The following is a 21,971-nucleotide window of genomic DNA, read 5'->3' on the forward strand; positions in this document are numbered from 1 at the left end:
GTCAGCACCTGTTGAGTCTCGGCCATCTCGGATTCGGGCGCCTCCTATCCTAGTTAAAGCTATAAAAGCTAGCTGGCATGGAAATAGAAAAAAAATAAACTAAAGGGACGAGAATAAGTGGGTCTTAATGAGAGTAGGGGAAGGGGACTTGGCCTATCCGCCAATACGTCCATGAAACAAATGTATTGAGTTAATCCCATGCACACAGATGACATTTTTGCCACACATACACATTTTATTCCAACGCATTTTCTTATTCTATATACACGTTATTCTCACCCATAAATACAAGTGATGCCTTCGTGTGACCAAATAATCTATAAAAGTTGTATATCAGTTTGTGTCTATGAGCCCAGTCACACTTATATTGGCCCAGGGCTGCTCTAATTACCGACGACTAAAAACGACGGTTCCCTTCGCAGTTAATCAGCTCAGGGTCGCACTGTGAACGTTCACACTTAATCCTTTGCGTCTGGCTTTTGCATATGTTACGGTAAAAGATGTCAAGCAATCTTGAGAGCAACCCTGGCAATCCAAGTTTGGTTTACCGTATGTTCAGATATCAAGATGATTATAGACAAAAGGTTTTGAATATAAACAGGCATAGTCTCGCATAATACATTTGGATATGATTAATTTAGGCTAAATACTGTATCACAACCAATTAAAAGAGGAAAGGCTGAGAATGATTACATTTTCAACATTCATGGAAGGATGTATAACACTTCACAATGAAGGACAGAAGACATGCTCATCTGGTTCCACTGAACTGATTTCATTTAATACAATTGAATATAAAGAATGAACAAAACTTATAATGGTAACATATACATAATATATAACATACTAACACACATAGGGAGAAAAATCCTTTGTCTAGATTTCTCCTTAACATCATTAAAATTTCCCCTAATAGCGGCAGTGTTTTCACCTTAAGGTGTTATTTCTAACGCTTTCCATTGTTATCGTTTCCCCCTATGGTAGGAAATAGTATATTAATAATAATAATATATATATATATATATATATATATAAAATACTGAAAAATAATGCTGTGGAGAATGGCAAGTGAAACTAAAACAGATGTAAAACATTAAAGATTAAAATCAAAAGAAAAAAACTTAATTATAATATAGAATTAAATTGTATTTTTTTATTAAAAGTTTACATATTTGTGGATGACACACGCAAACACAGATTGAGTTTCGTTTTTTATGCTAAGTCACACACGTAAGCAAATCATATCAGAAAATCTGTATTCGGTAAACACTTAATTATTGTAACATAAAACAGTTTAAACTGATTAAAGTTATGCCCACATTTACTTAAATACACAAGAGTACAAAATAAAATGCAAAACTAAAGAAAAAGTAAAGAAATACCAATACAAAAAGAATAAACCTCTTGAAAAAACAAAAACAATATTGCAGCTGTAACAAATAAAACCAATAATCCTCCTTCAAATAAAACTTCACACTTTCATTTACTATTATTGGCAAGGAATTAGGCTTTTAATATGTAAACAGCAAGACCACAACAAATGCATAGTGGTCTCATATTTTGACTGAAGACAATTTTTTTTTTGCACACCTAAAAATTAATGTCAAATTGATGTGGTATTCCAACATTTTAAATGCACATGCAGTGGCCTAACACCTTTGAGCTCTCATTGGCTAAAGACTGGGCCTAGACCTTCAGGGGTTCTGGGATATTAATCAACATTTTTTCTAGCCTAGGACCATTAGCTCCAAATCTGCCAAGTGGGGCCATTTAAAGCGCAAAATGTTAAAATAACATCAAAATACGAAATTAATACATCAAAATTGCGGGAGCTGACAGATTCCCCACATATCCAACTGGGACTCTACACCCCAATGCTAGTAGGGCCTGAATAAGCTAAACTAGGGGCCTTAAACCTCTTCCATTACGACACACGCTCTATTCCCATGCACGTGTGGACAACTTGCACTAATTCTTCAATACCATACAATACTGAATGCAATTTACAGTATAGATCATGTTGAAGTGGATTACTGTTATTTCATTAATTATATAAGTTCAACATTTTGCATGCAATTTTCACTTTATACTACAGTAATACCTGTATCATACTCCATAGCCACAAACCTATTCATTTCATTCTCCATATAATTCAATAGCATTATCTGAACTGTATTTAATTGGTAGTATAATTCAAGAGTAACTTCCTTATTGAAGACCACTACTTTAATTATACATAGGACTATCATATTTGATAGCACTAACTTATTTCAAAATACTACCTTATTCGATTACAACCTTTTTCGAAACCACCATCTTCGATAGCACTGCCTAATTTGACAGCACTGCCTTATTCAATAGCATTGCCATATTCAATAGCACTACCTTATTCGATCGCACTATATACGATTAGATATCACTGTCTGATTCAACACCACTTGTTGAAATTATTAAACTGCTTTTGTATTGATAAACTGCATCTTGTTAATAATCATATACCCTTCTTATTCCTAGAATTAACTCTAAAGCCTGTTTTCTACTAAGCGACTTTACTCGCGCAAATCAAAAGCATTGGTTCATTCGCATGCAGAATCAGTAGATCAAACTCTTTCTACTTTTACACAGCGAAAAAATGTGCAACCAGTCAGTTTGCTAACTCAGTTTTTTTGCAAATAAATTTGCCTTTACAACTGCTTATAAGCACACTTCAGAAGAACTTACATGTGAGAATATGTTACAAAATATAGAAATGTTTATTTTTTAAAATAATCATCATATATTTAATTAACTTTAGAGACATAAATATGCAAGTAATTTCCTAGATATTTCTTGCAGCTTTTGGTTTTGTATTCTCATTTGCCAAGGTGAAAAGTTTAAAACATGTGTGTTGCTTATCATAATACAGTAATGACACCAACAATAATTTATTACATTTTTTATGCCCAAAGATTCCAAGTTTAATAAAAGTTCAAGTAAAATGTATTGGCCTAGACACATTCTACACAAAACTGATGGGTTTGAAAAATTGTCACACATTTACAATTATTTTATACTGTAAACCTGTACTTGTCCAAAAGAAACTAATTCATTCAAGAAAGTAATCAGACATCCGAAGAAATACGAAAAATTCAACACAGGGAAAAGATTTCCATTAAATTTTAACATGCAAACAGTGCCAAGGTTTTTTTCTTTAAAAATAATAAATGAAAGACATGTTTAGATTTTTTACATTTGTTTAAAAACATTTAAAAAAAACCCAATACAGTTAAACTCGCCTAACTCAAATATTTTCTAAGTCGATCTTACTGTACAAACCCAATTGTTATGTCTTCACTTAATTAACCATCTGTAAGTCCAACAATTTTTCAATGCCATTTTGGATTTGATATAGGCAAGTTCAACTGTAGTAACAAAAATGATAAACCATCATAATAAACCACTGTCGATCAAGTCAAAAATATGAAAGCATAATTAATTGAAAAATAAAAATGTTGAAATCTAAATTAGATTAAAAAATAATAATCATAAAATTCATAATTTTACAGCCTCCATATTTTCACCTGATTTAAAAAGAAATATTATGAGTGTACATATAATTATCATAGAAAAAAGTGTATTGCACATTGGTGTGTTCTTAACTTAACGTTTTCGCCACATATTCTGGTCAACAGTTTGGCTTATTAATAATTGATGTAATGCTTGCATAGTAAAAACAATATTTTATAGTAAACAGAAATCAACCTAACCATTAATATTCATTAAGAAGTCATCAATAATACTATTTCCATCATTCTCATTATTAACATTACCTTCTCAAACATCAATATTATCATCATAACTGTCATTCTCACCTTTAGGATGTCATCATCATAACACACATATCATTAAAAGCAACATCATAAAAACTCACGATGCAACTGCTTTGACATATACCCTTATTTTTAAGAAATCAATGTAGCCGGCACTATATACCAATATTTTCTAAAGATCTAATAAAATTCTTACCTGCACTGTTTCCTAGCAACATGAACCACTGTCATGCCCTCAATGATGTTACTTTTAAAATCTAAGTACTAGTCTATCTTGTGGTATTTCTCTTCATTTATATTGTTTTTATAAATTTAATTACAGTTTTAGTATGTATACATTGCTGCGTAAGTACCTACATTATATTACAGTAACATAATTCATAAGTTTGACTTAGATTATGACTGATTAGATTAGAACCATAGTGTTCAGTAATAATATTGGTTATTAAATAATGATATTATACTATAATTAATATTACTACTGATACATTAGATAAAGGCTTTACACGTTATGAAACGTAGTAACTGCTATTATAAGTTACTATTAAGTTGCCTAAGGTAAAGTATACATAATATATTATGTATTTCTAGTGTGATTTGAATTGTAATAGAATATAGAAATATAAAGTCTAGCAAATTCCAGCAAAATGGATAAAAAATATAGGCATTTATTGAGCCACTGATTTTTGGATTACCTATTTAAGGAAGTAAGGAGTACAAGAAAATATAAATTGCCTAGGATATTGCAGTAGTGAGATGCGAGGTATATATTAAATTCAAATAGGCATTGCTACTACTATTAAAGTACATAGCTAGATCACACACGTAATCACACTATCATTACCACTACCAGAATGTATTAGTTAATTTAACAAGATTGTTGGTTAATCAAACAAGCGCTGTGTCATCTCACTTATAGAACTTTACTTGCTTTATATTCAGACTCCTAATGTAGAGCCGTGCATAGTGAAAAGAAATCATGTTTGGCACAGCGCTTAGTTGAGTGTAAAGGTGCACCGACTATTTGAGAATGGTGCTATACATAGTATTATTTTTATTATTAATAAATAAATTCATTAAGTCTTAGTATTAAACAACCAATAAAGTATCAATATGATAAATTACTGGCCTTTTTTTTTTCTAGTTAGATAAAATATATAATTACTGAAAATTTAATCTAAATAGGTACATAAAAGCAAATAATGCTATAGTTATTGGTGTTGAAAATACGAATAAATTACAACCACCCAGCTAATGAAATACATACTGCATTTTAATTACAGGTTACATTTGATGACTAAAACTACACAAAAAAAGACATCCATCATTCCATATCGACCAATCACTTTTCAATACTCACTGCATTGCTGTGAGGTCTGAGACCTGCTTACTGTGTAGTTGTTCTCTAAAGAGTTATTATTTGGAAAGCTGCCCATGGATGAAATGAGCAAGAGTGAACATTTGCTCATAGAAAGTTGCTCATTTAAATTTGAAAGAAATTTGCAGAAGCACTTGCTCCCTGATAAAATTCAGCTGGAAACTCATTAATCGCTCATTTAGTTGCCAACTCTGCAATCTCATTTAAAAATTGCTCATAAAATAATCCTCAGTCATCCATTGCTCATTTAAAGAATTGCTCATAAAACTTGCTCAGTTATAAATCGCTCATTACAAGTAGCTCAATAAGACATTTACTAGTTGAAGTCATGCTTGTTGAAAGTTTATAACAGCTTACCCTAAATGATAAATAAAATATGGATCATTGTGGTTAACTTGTTTTATTTGGTATAGATTCGTGCCAGTTCTCAACAGCCCACTGCATAGACCATATACTCAGTGGCCGCATGTACCCCAGGGAGCGGTATGCCTTCTTAGCCATGTAGGCTTCAGGCGTCTGATATGCAAAGCCTAGACGATTGAAACACGTTTCATATACTCCACTAGCTGTCTGGAAGCCTTCTTTTACCATGCCCTGCAAAAAAGGAATTGTAAATAACTTGTAACAAGACAAATAACTATGACAAGTCGCAGTATATTTGTATACATAATTATTATATTTATTGGAAAATCAGTAGATTTTTTATGTAATTGCAATACTGTATGTAAAACCAGTGGCGGATTAAAATGTGGACCCAGACCCAGCCCAAAAAATTGAGAAAATATAAAATTATATTTAAATGTAAGTCTGAGAGTGCCATTTCTGGTCATGTAGAGGTGCAACAAATCTTAAATTGTCTTGCCTCAGCTCCAACCACGGTGAGGCTGAGGTGGCTACATCACCATATGTGAAAGCCCCACCCTAGGTCCCCTCTATTTCAAATTCCTGGATCTGCCACTGAAAACGAAAATGGGAAGATATTAGATAGCATTTACACTAAACCAAACCAATTCTGTGTACAACATCACACTAAACAACTTGGCTGCTTCCAATCACAATAAAAATATTTTAAAAATACATTTATGCCATATACCTTACTATAGCATAGACAGATCAAATAATAAAATAAGTTTGTGTTTGAGTTTAGAAATATTTCCTTACCTCCTGTATCATGCTAGCTGCCAGAGCATATGTTACCCCAGTCCAGACCTCCTCTGCCTGTAAGCTAGATGGATCAATTTTACCGTTTGGTCGTACACCGTTCATTGCACCAAATGTTCCATTGTTTATACCCATCACGTTTAGTTCAAAAATTGTCTGAAGCGCTGATTTGATGTGATCCACAGGAAAGACGGGATTGTTGGGGCTAACAAAGTTGCACGCCCGTAGAATCCAGTGGCCAGCAGCCTGGTCTGCCATTATGCTGTTGCTGTAGTATTTACCACTACAATCATAATTGTAATATTTACCTGAAAATAAAAAAATGCAAAAAAATTGTAAAATCAGCATCATCTGCATTATCATTAATGCACAAACAACATAAATATTGATATTAATTAAGTACAATACTATAAATAAAGTCTTCAAGAACAATAAAAACAACAATAATAATATAGTAATACCATTCCATAGTTTAGTTTCATAGGATTCTTTGCCACGTTCTAGCAGACTCTTGTACTCATCATACTCACGATGGTAACCTAGGACACGGGATACCTCACACATGATTGATAGAGCAGCCAACCACAGCCCTCCGCAATAAGCACTAAAATGCATACAAAAATAAATGTAAAAAGCATTCATATATATTGGTACTTACTAAGCCAATTAGTAGGCAGTTAAGTGTCCCACTTATGGACAATGGCTTTATGCTAATATTCACGCAGAGGTGTCAAGTCTTCCGCAAGTTGTGGGGTCTCTAGCGAGTAGCGGGAGTCTCCCGGAAATCGGGGCAGCATCCTGCAAGCAAGAATCTCCCGGAAAATAACCCACCTCCAGCAAATTCATAGTTCATTTGTGGCACCCTGGGTCGGACTGTTCGATTTTATTTTGAGAAGGTGTTCCGTTTTGGGAACAATGGCAATTAGTCTGTTTATCTAGGTAAGTATTCACGAAATAGACTTGCATATTTTTACTAGTGTAACTGTATGATTGTCTTACAGAATTCAGTAAAATGCAATTAAATATGTTAAAAACGCTCATTTAAACAGATCTCCCGAAAGTGATCTCTTCTAACTTTCTAACTCCTGTTCACATACCTTGCGCCAGTGACTGTCCATGCATCGTATGTCTGGTCTGGAAAACCAGAATTATCTATTAAGCCATCACCATCGGTATCATGTTTCTTTGATGTCTCCATTACAAGCTACAAAGAAACAAATTATTTAAACCAATGTTAAAAAAGAATTTAAATTGTCTTAATTAAAACAAGTTGCAGATCTGTTATTATTATGCTTATGTCTTTTTCTCACGAGATCCCACTCTTCTCTTTTACTTGGTAATCTAAATCTTCTTAAATTTCACGATATAAATTCCATGCAGCAATGTGTCTTTTTATATTCTTCTATTAATTTTCTACTGCCCAATCATCTTTGTTGCAATCTAATCTCTCCCTGCACGAACACTTCACAAGATCTAAGTCTTTTATTCATATTCCAATTCATAGAACACATTATTTTCAATTTACCTACGATTTTCTGGTCCTAAATTATGGAATGAACTACCTCTCCCAATTATTAATTCTTATTCAAAAAAACAATTTTAATTTTCAATTAAAATAAAAATATACCTTGTATATAAATATCAATCATTCTCCTTTATACATTTTGTTTTCCTTCCATTTTCAGTCTACTTTTTTTTAATTTACAAGTAATTTTAGATTTTGTCAATTTTTTTATGTCGTTTTTGTCTGTCACACCATGTTCGTATGACTGTATTTTTGTCCAAACGTATTGTTTCCCATGTTTTTGTTGCTCTGCAGGCCCAAAACAAGGTTATTGCAATCTTCTCGGTTATTTGCCTTCTTCCAATCACTTGTATATACGTTATTAAATATTATTATCTCTTCATATGTATAATTATTACAATGAATACTTTTTTTTTATATTCTGCAATATTTCATACTCTACTGTATAACTTCCTTTTCATTCTATGTAACATTGCAAGGAGTAAATAATTTTTCTTTTGAATTGAATACCTTTAGGCGTGGCCACATTTCACGTAGGAAGTCCATATCCTGTGTTATGTAATAGTCTCTATAGGTTAACAGCACAAACTTCAGATTCAGATCTTTCCACTGTGATGTATCATGGAGGTAGTAACTGTTTATACTTAACCACGGTTCTTCCTCTGTCGAGATGCAAAAAAATAACAGTCCATATAATAAGACAGAAATAAATTACCCAGTAAATTGCAATATAGGAATTGAAGCAAAAAATAGGATGCTATACGTATTAAACTTATAAGTAGCATCACATGAAGATGAGATCCATAACATTAAAAAGCAATGACTTGATGGTACATATCATGTTTATTTTCTGTTTGTTTACCTGGATCACCAATGTCATGAGGTACTGAGCCAACTAGCTTACGTGGTGTTGGTCTACCAGTGTTCAATTCCTTAAACACCTCCTCATCAGCATGCTCAACGAACATACCTGTAATCAAAATCATTATTATTATCACTATTGTTGACAATGGAAAAAGAAATACTCAAAATGAAAAATATATAGTAATACATTGATTGCCATTATCAATTTAAAGATAGCATCTCATAAGTTTATACAGCTTAAAACTGTATTTAATCTTCATTCTCAAAATCATAAATGCAGATAAACAAGACAATGTTTATTTTTACTACAAAAAAAAAACACTAAAAAACATATTTTGATTATTTAAATCAGTACCAGTAATTATCAAGATTATTAAATGAAACATTAAATATCAATCAATTATAAGTTTTGTCAATCAACTTAATATGTATTATATTATATTATTATTATTAAATTCAATTATTTATTTGTAGAGATAATATCCCTTTGATGGCTACCATCTCATTTTTTGTTTATAGAGAGGAATAAAATTATGATACTGTAATTATGAATTATTCAATTTTTACCGAAGTCATGTTGTATGCATAGTTCAAGTTTTGGCCAGAGCATTGCTAATGCAAACGATGCATAGAAATGGACGTCATAAGTGTTGTACATCCGATACTCATGTCCTGCAGGAAAAACACAAAATTAAATAATTCAAAAAAAGAATTCTCTCATATCAAACAGCAAGTACTGTATACTCACCACTTGCAGGATGGAATGATGCTTTTTAAACAAATAATCATTGTGTTACTGAAGTAATTGTAAATAATAATTTTGTTCAGTTATCATTATTAGTGAATTCAAAATTTTTAATTAATTTCAAATGATGATTTTTATTGTAATAATTATATTTTTATATATCTTTCCATTTAATTGATTGTCTTTCCACATTGCAGATATTGAATTAAAATTTTTAAATGATCCTTATTATATTGTAATAATTTGGAATTATTGTATATTATAGTTTATTAGGTAATTAATATTAATTTTTTGACAGAATTTTCAATCTTTAATTATATTAATAATGTAATTATTAAGTATATTTTTGTAGTTTTTCTATATAATATTTTTGTAATTTCATTGTATAATGTTGCCTATTTTATATTTAATTTTATCATCTTTTTATGTAAAGCACATTGAACAGAAATCTGAAAATATGCTATATAAATAAATATTATTATTATTATTATTATTATTAAATCTTATTAGAATTAGGGAGTGCAGCTGATTTTAGTAATGAGAAAAAAAATGAATGGAAACCGAAATTAAGTAATTTTGCATTTTAATAATGATCTGTGTATGATATTTATTGGATAGCACTTTTGTATCAGTGGCGCATGTTAGATAACACCTAACGATGCATCCAAAACTAATACTCTTTACAATATTTTAAGAAAAAAATATATATAAATTGAAAAGCTTAAATGAAGATACACTCCAATAAACATAAAATGCAATCAAAATGGTAAAAATACTTTACATACACAATTATACCATTACAAGGTCAAAATGAGTGCATTTCCTTTGAACTCTACTTGCAGTCAGATTCAGAGCATTTAGTGTAAAAAGTTTAAAAAGTGCAAAGATTATGGAAGCATATTATAAGGAACTAATTTCATAGAATTTCTCTTAAGCTGATTGCAATGTAACATCATTTATATTATACTAACCTTCTAAATATGCAAATCGTCCATACTCTTTGATCAGTTTAGCATGACCTGGCTTTAAGGTCTCATTGTTCACTTCTCCGTTAGAGGTACCAGGGTCATCTGCCAGATCAACCCATATAGTACCTCCATCAGAGATGTAGTAGAGCTCGTTGAATAATGCTGATTTGTACCAGTCAGGTAGATCGCTAGAAACATTTAAAAATAAATCAAAAGTGGATGTCCTTATCATGTGGTAGTTATGCCAATCACATGGTCTTTATATTTTTAACATGTTTATGAGGATGAAAAGTGAGATGAATTATGTGAATTATAAATTATTACTTTAATACATCATAAGTTATTGATATCAAGTGAAATTAGATTTAGAGATACTTATATCATCTCTGTTACATTCACGGAAGAAAAAAATGTATACAATATGCAAATTATAAATTAAATTACACTACTGTACTATTATTATTGGGTGAATACATTCATTGGGTTAGTATTGATAGTTTACCATTAATAACAAATTAGAAATCTATATTCACATATATTTCAATATCAATATATAACATATATTGAAAGGTAATTTCAAATACTTACGGATTTTCTAATATTGGATTTTGCCATGCCTCAATTTTCTCTTCCCAATTTGCATAATTATTTATAGCGTAAGTAGACAGGGCTGGAGCTGCATTGCCATGGTTACCAAACCAACGCGCGTAACGTCTCTTATACTTGCGCCGCTGACTCTTAAAATGGACGTTGGGCATGTCCCATGTTAGAACAAATTCTAGTTGCCCCTTGTCGCCTGAGGCTACTGTTCTCTTAGCGGCTACGGCAGCTGAAATGACACTTCCCTTCTTAGTTTTTTCTGTTGGTCCTGAAATGATTATGAATGAATTTTAGTCCATTGATGAATGAATTTTAGTCTAAGGTATGATTTAAAGTTATTTAGGTGAAAAACGTATAACAAAAATATAACTTTTAAAAAATAAATTAAATTTCTTACCAGGAGGACATTCTAATTGTCCATCCTCGTGAAGATCTTCCCAGAGTGACTTGCCACGGTCACTTTTGTCATACGGGTTAAAACCTGACACATGGCTTACAGACACCCCTTCCTGTAATGACAGATCAAGATATAATTGCAAAATTTGCATAGTATGACTATAATTAAACTTCCTTCCTTTGAAATTCAGTAGGGCAAGTTCATTCACAAGTCAAAAAATCAGACCTTGTTTATTGAATATTCTTATTTCTTAACATCCAATAAAATACTACTATGGACTATAAACATAGATCAATGAATCCTGTATTTGTGGGAAAAAACTATATGTGGTGGCAAGCAGAATGGCAACATTGAAGTACCTTCAAGTTCTGGTTTTGAGGTCGATGCCAATCACATTGTTCATGTTCTTAGTCACAACATTTTATCTGTTTGTCTCCCTTCACTCAGAAGTATTAACTCTATGTGAATGATTTCTGAGGTAGCTACAGTACTAAAAATACTTCCGAAGGAGCTGACAAGGTTTGTATATGGTACATTGCTGTCTGTGTATATCTGATGACCTGGAGTAATAATCTACACCTCTGAATAATTCAGATTCCTACTCTAGATAGATGGCCCATTATAAATGCTAGGTTATTATCATTATTAAAACTACAATAAATATACTACTATAATCACTACATAGAATGTTTGAATAAATAGGACATTCAGTACACATATCAATTTTTTGTCTGTCAGATAATAACTTGATCGGTGTTTCTGCGATGGAATGAAGTGCAGCAATTTTTTGCCGACCTAGGCCTAGATTTCTTTGCTTCAAAAACTGTTTGGAAAGTCAAAAACTTTGACTGAAACAGTCTATAGCAGACACTAAATTTCATGTACGTCATCAAAATTGGTTGTTCATAAAACAGATTTGTTTGTACAATAACTATTTCTAATAGGCATGCAGTACGTACGATTTATGTACACTCGTCTTTCATCTTTTCGTAGGCTAGGCCTAGGTAGGAATGACGCTAGCCAGCCAAGGCCTACAATATCGCCCAATTGAAGCCATGTGGGCCACGTAGATCGTAATGCTTATCTAAATCTATTATTTGTCTTCATTTTACAGTATTATCATATTTAAAATGTTGTTTATTATCTAAAAAAAACAAAATTCAACATATTGTAGGCCTAATTCTACCGTCTGTTTAAACGTAATCACGATTGCATCGTGACTTCACTACTGACAAGTACTGTACATGTGTGGAAAATCCCTGATAGATTATTCTGGGCATGCGCATGGACATGCATGGGCAGTTTTGAAGCAGCCTGTGATGATACGATCGTCGCTTTTACAATAGTGATATTTCCCATGCCAAAGATAACGATAAAACGAACGCTAAAACAAAATTTATTTGGCGATTTTTTTATGTAAAACATATGTATTATACTAAACTATTAAAATAATACAAGTACAACCATTCTTTCACCAGCAATATATTGATTTAATAGAGAAATTAACAAAATCACAATCTGTAGATGATGACAGACCCTATAAAAAATTGCCGAGGCTGCTAACCTCGGAGAATTTAAGGTTGGCAAATTTTTGCCAACCTAATTTTTTCCTAATTTCATGGGCTGGAAGTAGGACATTGCCCAAATTTTAACAAGGAAAGAAACATGGTTTTTTGTTTAATTACATGTTTTTACTCTATTGAAATATGAGGGTGATTCTTTGATATCCATATTAGCTGACATCCCTTACATGGCATCTAATCATTAAGGCTACATGTATGTCCTATACTCTATAGAAATAACACTGTAATTTAATTAATGCTAATTTATTTGTTGTTAATCGCAGTAGGCCCTACCTGTATCTTATTTTATCCTCAAATAAATCTGCATACTCTCTATCAATTTGTATTGTGATTTTAAACTTTGAGTTATATTATAATATTATAATCAAATAATATGTACAGTAGCTTAAAGGTAGCACTGTGTAGAGAGATAGAAATCCCTTACAAGCATCTACTGTAATTATTAAGACTACCTGTACATCCTATACTGTATAGAAATAACACTGTAATTTAATTAATGCTAATTTATTTGTTGTTAATCACAGTACCTGTAACTTATTTTATCCTCAAATAAATCTGCATACTCTCTTTCAATTTGTATTGTGATTTTAAACTTTGAGTTATAAGTACAATATTATAATCAAGTAAGTACTGTAGCTTACAGTTAGCACTATGAAGAGAGACAGATTAAAAAATCCTTTCTCTATTCAGGATAATCATTCAGTGTAATGACATTGTCTTTCCGTTAGGTCCAAAAGTAAAACAAATACAGTATCAATGGAGGGCTTTCCAATTTTCAGTTTAAATAAGGTTTCTCCAAAATCTATTAGGTTCACACTCATATCTTTATCACATATCCATAATCAAATTTATTATTTAATAATAATGCAGTGCTCATTCAAGTTATCACTGATGTTGATTATTTAATTCAAATACAGTGCCACTGGGAGACAGACATGATAGCCCTATAACCAAAGCAAACTATGTAATATTATAATTCCTATTATAAGTCAATCGTAACGTCATCACTGCAACTCTCAAAGTTATTTGCCTATCCGCAACAGTGCACTAATTTTTCATTTGTGCAGTTTGCTCAACCTTTTTTTAAGGTTGGTGTACAAAGGTCAAAATAAATTGTAATTTTCTGATAATAAACCTATTAATAATAGTTGTAAATTTTAGTATACATTTTAAATTAAATGAAATAATTTTTTTTTTTTAAATAATGAAGAGAAAGTAACTAAAAATATAGTTTTAAAAGCAGCACATGGTAAGTGCAAATCACACCAATGACAACTAATCAATATTTCATTGAACACTTTCTTTCAGGGTGTATAGCACCTATAACCAGAAATCAATGACAGAATCAGGAAACCTCAAGGCCACCTGGATCAACATCATTCTCACACTAGATAATATATGAACACTTTTACTAACAGCCTACTACTTGGTTTTGTCCTGTACAAAGAAAATCCATTTATTAAATAATGCTGGTTCTGGAAGCCTAAACATATTTAACTAAGAATCGTAAAATTCCCTTTTTGTTTATGAACCATTCTGGAAATAGAAGCTGTTAATTTATGTGAAAGGGAGTCAATTTAAATTTATGATTTGAAGCACATTGAATTCTGATATGTCTTATATACTATAATATAATTAAACGTTTTAAAGTGATTAAAAAAAATCTATTAAAAACACGCAATGGATAGCGTGTCTGAACGGCAAATAACCGATTTTGGCTGTGCACCTTTTAGCTGCAACACAAAAAAACCGATTATCAGGTGAAATGTGACCTCCAGGTAAATCACTGCAAAGACTAGATCGTATTAGGCGCGAACTTTAAAAAAAAATTTGTCCTCTTGTTCATGTCCTAGGCCTACAAGCTAAAAACGTCAACAAACATGAGGAGTGACGAATTCGTTTTGTAATTATTGTGTGGGGTTTGGGGATATTGGGCCTACGACTCTCCGCTCTTTGTGCCTACCGTTGTCCTTGTTTGGTAGTCGTTCATAATTGTGCTGATGAGCACAGCCGAAAACATTTGCCTTCTCGCCCCACATTACTTACTCCTCGTCATCATGACGACAGGAATGAGAAAGATACTATCCTATACAGTTAGGAAAACAACGTGTTGTATAAACAAAATGGTGACGTAATTTCTGCCACGAAAACCGATTTTCGAAAAATCAAAAATGCAGTTGCAACACCAGCAGGCTATTTGGTACTCATTAAAAAAACGGTTTTAAAAAATCGATTATTTTGTGTTTATCAGTAGAAACACACCCTAACATGATTCATGATTATGTTCTCTTTTGTGCATTACATGTTTATTTTAACAGCTCATTTGCCACAGATGTTTTCCTTTTTTAATGTACTGTACATGCCATGTACATGTAAACAATGGCATTGAATAATGTAGAAAAGAAAAGTAAACCAGCTGAATATGCAACAGATTTATGAGAAGGTCAATGACAATTTAACATGCAAGGATCAATGAAATTTCTGATTAAACTATTAAAGGTTGATAAGCAAATATTTAAGTGAATATGGAATCAGTTTGGAATTGATAGGAATCTGCAAAGTGGTTTGGTTTTTTTTCCTTCTTGGTTTGAAATATACTCATGATAGCCAATGAAAGTAAGAATAATTATGTCCAGTAGGATATTGGATACAGACTTTAAAAGATGATGATGATGATCCTAACCGTTTTCATATATTTCAAATATATTTAGTGAAAAATTAAAATAAGGTATTCTTACAGTAACTGCAGCCGAAACTGCCATGGTACAGCCCATAGTAGTGTGAGAATCATGAAGAAGCACCCCAGAAACAGTAGTGTGAACTTCCGATGTCTTCCTTGTTAAGAATGGTTCGTTCCATCTTCCACCTAGTTTATCACTGGGTTGGCCTGTTCCATTTTGAAAAGTAAACATAATGCTGACATCCAAGGGTTGATCTGAATAATTGTGCACTTCCCACACAAACACACCGGCTGGTATAGTTGTATCCTATTAAGATGAAAAAAAAAACCCATAATACTAAAATGCAGACTACTGGTTGTTCATTATAATTCAACAGGGAAAGCATCCATCCAGTGAAAATCATTCACTCAAAACTCCTTTAAGCAAATTTGACAAGCTTACCTTGTAATCATTTGGAAATACCGGCGAGATCTGCCTGCAAACCAGTGTCACTTGGAATTCTGGGATACGATAAATAGTCCATGCGCGTGGATAAAGCCCTAGATATGTAGCATCACCTCCAGGAAAATTCCATTTCCAATGCTCCAATACCCTACCCTCAGGCTTACCGGGCGATAGCACTTGTTGGTATACCGTCTTTCCGTTGCTTCGTATACACACCGTAAACTAAAACGGAATACAGTATAACATTTGACAAACAATGCCTACAGTTCTATAATGGATTTTTGCTGGATAGTACTCTATTCAAAATTCTGGTACTGTACCAACCTGATCTGATTCTACAATGTCGTAACTATACATTCCAGGGGTAAGGCACCAACGACAGAAGTCACCTTTCCAGCCTCGATTTATAGCACCGCAGCCTATCCCACCAATTGGAACGCCTGCAATGTTAACATAAACAATAATAAGCTTTATAAATCAATCAAAGATGTTATGATTATAACAATTTATATATTGATGATGATATATAATGTCATTGTTGTTATAAATGTATAACACCGTACATTAAATGATAAATCTTGCACTGTGTCAGAACCAACGGACAGTATTGTAATGTACTGTACCTATTTGTACAACGTTTACTGTAGATAAAAATTTACAAAAATGATTTATTATTATTATTGAAAATAATGTCAATAACCAATTACAACAAAAACATAAATAGTAATAAATGCTTTCATAGTAAAATGATTTGGGATAAATTGTTTGTAATACAGTAGAATCACTATTACAGGGACATCTTTAGGACCAAAAAAGTGTCCCCTTAATAACAGAGGTTGGCAGTAGTGTTAATAAAAATACTGCAGAATATTTCTCTATTTAATATGCCAGAGTAAACATAAAGCACCATTACTTCCATCACATTATTGAGATAACAAGAGCACTTGGTTACGATCGTTGCTTAGGACACTGCGCATGAATACAGATGCTGAACAGCCGTTGATGAGTAACTTAATAGATTTAGAATCCAGTGACAATCACAGTATGAACTAATAAATAATAAAATTATTGACTATTCATAAAATACATATTATAAAAATGTGTAAGTTTTTATGAAATCTAATTTCCAATAAATGATATTACCAGATATGAATACAGTTATATTTTATACCTTCTGTTTACTTAACAAACAGAGACTGTAAACTAACAATAAAATTTACCTTACATACTGGTACTGTGGTAATGAATATAATTTCAAGTGTATTTAAAATAACCATCAACATTAAACAACAACTGTAATTGTAGTACTGCACGATGTATCTATGTCAGCATTAACACCCTATATCATCTTACAAAAGCATCATCTACTTCGGAAGGATATGTAGATACTAACCATCCATGCACTGTCTACAAAACATGTACTCTCACACCATAAGTAACTATTGAGCTAAGTCTTCAATTGTAATTTTTAATCGGAATTGTAATAAATAATGCAAACTGCTAGTATTTTGTAGGGAAAACAGGAAGTCTGTTCTTATAAATTATATAATATTGTACTATAAATTATATAATATTTATAATATATCATATAATTGATATAATACAAGATAAATTATATAATATTGTATCATACTGTATATAATTAATCTAAATTGGTTCCTTTTTTATAATATCTTTCTCATTGATTTTATAATAAAAATGGTAAATAAAGTATATAGTCTGTATTTGTGTTTATTAAATTTCAGCAAATATTGTACTTTTAAAACAATATTGGTGACCAATTATGTTTTGCATTATAGTTTCAATGATATATTGGGTGAATGAAGGTGCATATTTGGTAAAAATATAGTTATCACTTATATAATATTAGCCTAAAATCCATCATATTATGCAGCTTAAATGCAGCTAAATTCCGTGTACAAATGGTTATGGTTAAGTGATGAGAATTCTTGTACAAGTACATCTGTTCATAAAACTATAATTGACGGAATGACCTTATGAGCAGTGAATTTAAGAGAAAATACATACTAGAGCTTTATCTGTATATCTTAAAAGATAGAAAATAGGGCAAATAAGTTGAGAAATATATTGGTTATATTTTATATTATCTTGAGGGGTTGTATTTGCCTTGTTTTACTGTACTTTGTGCCTTCTCCAGAACAGGTGTTAATCAGACATAGTAATGTAGGCATACATTGGGATTTGGATATTATGATTTTTTTTTAAATAATCGTATCCTTCCGTCTAATAACAGTTTCATTATCTGACCACTAAAATAATATGGTGAACAATAATATCACTTTAATATTATGTGTATTTTCTTAACAAAATTATGCCCTCTAAGAACCCTCATATAAACTAGCCTGTACTGCTAGAAGAAGGTTCATTCAATAATAACATGGATGATTCTTTAATATCAGTAAACAACTGTTAATATTGTTTATATAATGAAACAATGCATATTTTAAAAGAATGCAATGGTGAATTATGATATATATTCAAGCCTGCCAAAACCTATTTCTTCCCTATCAGGAAAAAAAACACCCTTGGGCATTTATATAAATTATGACAAAAAATAGCGCAATTGAGACTGAAACATATAAAACTTGACAATGAAGAACATAGATTATGTACGGTAGTACCATATTTAAAATGGTGTATTATGGGTGGATTTTAAAATAATTTCCTCTATAAACATCATTTATCACTTGTATCTTTGTAGTACTTATTTGAAAAAATCCAACCAAATAGTACAAATACAACAGAGAAATGCAAATATAAAATACAGTAACTATTATTTGACAGGATTGTAATTGGTTAATTCATACATCATCGTCTTTTTTTCCTACCAGCAATTATTAACTTTAAATCTAAACAACATCAGTAGAAATTGTCCAACATTACTTTAGGCTCATTAACATATTATTATATTAGTTTATTATTAGTGTTTGATTGATGGATAACATCCAGTGGGGGAAACCCTGAGCCTCCCAGTCCAAAGTGGCCCAGATATTCTACTAGTGTTCACAGTTTTGCCTTTCAAAAAAATGATCTGTGTAAGGAATCAATATGTTTATGTACACTTTCAGAAAAGAGGGAGGGGTACGGAACAAGAGTCTTGCGAATATGTTGATTGTGATTGACCTCTAATAAATGATGCGTGTGTTTAGTGATATCATCTGAACCTAATCATGCCTTATTTAAGAAAATAAGTAGCAAAGTTGAAATACAACAAAGATTAGACCTTACCATAAATTTGTTTCAATTTTGTTGGCTCAAATTGATCTATAAATATCCTTCTTCCTTCTCTCTTTAATTTATAATACAGTTGAATATACCTAGGTAAAAAAAAAACAAAAACATAGAATCTGAGTTAAAATCACTCCATTTTTCAATTGGTGGTAGACCTCTTCTTAGCAAAACTTAGGAAGCTTATTTAAAACATTCAAGAATGTACTGAATATAAATTTTATTTTTTGTATAAGATTAAATTTAAGGAATCTTTTCATTTCTTTACATTTTAACCTGCAATCTTTACTAGGCCAGTATCTGGGTAATAAAGTTAAAGTTGCCATAGCAATGACAATCGAAGCTGTAATCCAACTGACTCTGCTCCCCTGACTCTAGTTTGGCCACTATTGCACCCCCACCCCCATACAGTATGACATTCCCATGCATGGCCCTGCTGAAAAGTCCTTGTTTTGCTGGACTGAATTGGATATATCAAGCCACCCATTGAACAGAATAGAAATCCTTACCTAAATCCTTGACCTATCATCTCTGCTAATTGTCGTATTCGAATATGTTTTGATCTCAACGGCCCCCACTTTTCCTCAAACGCTTTATCCAAGTCACGTCGCCATCCATACACCGGTAACCCAGCAGGCAGGTCTGTTGGCTTGGTGGAAACGGTAGAGTCGGGCTCCGTGTCCGCGGATGCCATAATTGAATGGATGTTCCAGGCCTAGCCTAACCTCCACTGACTGGTCGACTAAATAGGTGCGTAAGATCTAGCTCGGCGTGTATGAGATATGACTCATGTAAATTATAAAATTATGGAGTATCTCATAATTTACCCATATCAGCCGTTATGAATTACAAATCAAACTTCAACTTTCGGCGAGAATTGTTTATCATTATCAGCTGATTTACGACAACACACCACCAAACACGGGTGGCTGCGATGTGTGATGATGAGACCGTGCGTGGGACGATGTGTGGAAAGTCACAGCAGTGAGCATGCGCATTGTCATCGGAAGTTGACACATCATACAGCAGCCAGCTCACCGAAGAAAACCATCCCAAAAATAAGCCCCCACCGGGCCAACCCCCGCTCTTTAGTTTGCAAAGGTAATCTCGAAAAGAAGACATTAAGATAATACAGTATGGGCTTCTTTTCGAGATAGCATAGTGTAGTACACATTGCAAATGAATTTCAAAGAAAAAGAAATTAACAATAAATAAATAGATTAATTAATTTATTTATTTAATCCAATTCCTATTTTGGATGGTACTCTCAATGCAAAGGCATTGGTTTTCGATGTGGTCCAGATAAAATTTACATAAATAAACAAAAGTAATATTAAGTGATGAAATATAATTACTTGATGGGCTTGGGTCGGCTGGTAAGCTTATTGTAAATTTAGCATGTCAAAAAGGGTTTGGTAGTTACAGTGGTAACATTTTTGTTTCGTGTTGTTAAAATATATTATTTTTCTCCTATATTTTTACAGAAAAGTGTCTCCACTAGTCCCCTAATTAGGTGTGCCCCGGTCCCAAGGAAGGCGCTAGGCCAGTTGTACTTGCTTGTACTTTTTGTACAAAGTACTCGTCGGCATGTTTTGATGATCATTTTGCTGTAGTAATATCTTTAAAAATGCTGTTCTTGCCTTTCCAAGATTTGATGGTTGAAAAAGTTTTCAGTAGTCCTATTGTCATACAATTTTTATATTTGTTTTCATCTATGCCTTGAATGCCCTGCGTATAAATACATTGACTGTTTTTACTACATGAACTCTTACTCAACTCGATAAATTAGGTTGAAACGGTTTAAAGAAGGTTGTAAATATAGCTATTACAAACATTTTTTCCATAGTTCGCCCCCGGTTTTTTTTTGGTTTTTTTTTGTGGGGGGGGGGCGGCTTGACCAGACCGATGAGGGGGGGGGCTTAAGCCCCTGCCCCCGCTGGCGCCGCCACTGAGGAGGAGTCGTTTCTTTACAACTTTGCCTACACTAATCCGATCGCTTAGATTGAATCGGAAACAGAAAGTAAATTTTCTTGTGATCAGTTATATATAGATTAATCTTATTCGATAAAATTTTCTTCTGTCATTTTTTGATTCTGTTAAAGGCTTTCAAGAAGAAAAACTGCACAGGGAATTGACGTGATTCCAAGCTGAAGGAAATATGGTGCATGCTGTATCAAAGAATTAAAATTCATTAAATGAATATATGCTTGATACATATCTAGACACCTTATTTCTACAGTGTTATGCCTAAATTGTGGATGTATTTTAAATAGTGTTTCACTAAATTAATGATTTATCGTTTCAAAAAGGTGCATTTTTATATATCCTTTACCGATAATTAAATCACACCCAAACACTGTGCAAGCCCGTAGCCAGGGGCGTTCGTTGGGTTCGAACGAACCCCCTTTTCATGAAGTGCCCTTTCAACAAAGGCTGGCTAGCCTACACTTTAGGCCTATCCTAGAGCCTATCATCATTAAAAGTCCTATTTTAATACGTGATTGTTAGGCCTACCTAGTAACATAAAAAATTCAGGCCCCGAAACCTTGACTCAGAAATACCGGGAT

General features: G+C 32.3%; 1 protein-coding gene across 1 annotated transcript; it reads right to left on the reverse strand.

Moving 5' to 3' along the window:
- Window positions 1–754: 754 nt before the first annotated feature.
- Window positions 755–20,359, reverse strand: LOC117109760 (non-lysosomal glucosylceramidase-like). Its single transcript, XM_033252175.1, has 15 exons — window positions 19,914–20,359; window positions 19,405–19,493; window positions 16,480–16,595; window positions 16,153–16,377; window positions 15,769–16,017; window positions 11,448–11,559; window positions 11,039–11,318; window positions 10,454–10,638; window positions 9,305–9,409; window positions 8,736–8,843; window positions 8,384–8,535; window positions 7,446–7,552; window positions 6,810–6,952; window positions 6,349–6,656; window positions 755–5,781 (listed from the first exon to the last, which is right to left on the reverse strand). The coding sequence occupies exons 1-15, from the start codon at window positions 20,096–20,098 to the stop codon at window positions 5,578–5,580; spliced, it is 2,568 nt and encodes an 855-aa protein (XP_033108066.1). The 5' UTR covers window positions 20,099–20,359; the 3' UTR covers window positions 755–5,577.
- Between the last annotated feature and the right edge of the window lie 1,612 nt (window positions 20,360–21,971).

Source organism: Anneissia japonica, unplaced genomic scaffold (assembly GCF_011630105.1).
Source record: "Anneissia japonica isolate Jap-2015-1 unplaced genomic scaffold, ASM1163010v1 scaffold1511_len2985839_cov193, whole genome shotgun sequence".
Lineage (NCBI taxonomy): Eukaryota > Metazoa > Echinodermata > Crinoidea > Comatulida > Comatulidae > Anneissia > Anneissia japonica.

What these genes read in the sequence shown, in the direction of transcription:
- LOC117109760 (XM_033252175.1), bottom strand. Translation starts at nt 20,098, where the DNA reads ATGGCATCCGCGGACACGGAGCCCGACTCTACCGTTTCCACCAAGCCA. An exon ending in AAATGTGGCCACGCCTAAAG is followed by an intron (nt 7,553 to 8,383) that starts GTATTCAATTCA and finishes GTTTCTTTGTAG; the next exon opens with CTTGTAATGGAGACATCAAA. An exon ending in TGAAACTAAACTATGGAATG is followed by an intron (nt 6,657 to 6,809) that starts GTATTACTATAT and finishes TTTTATTTTCAG; the next exon opens with GTAAATATTACAATTATGAT.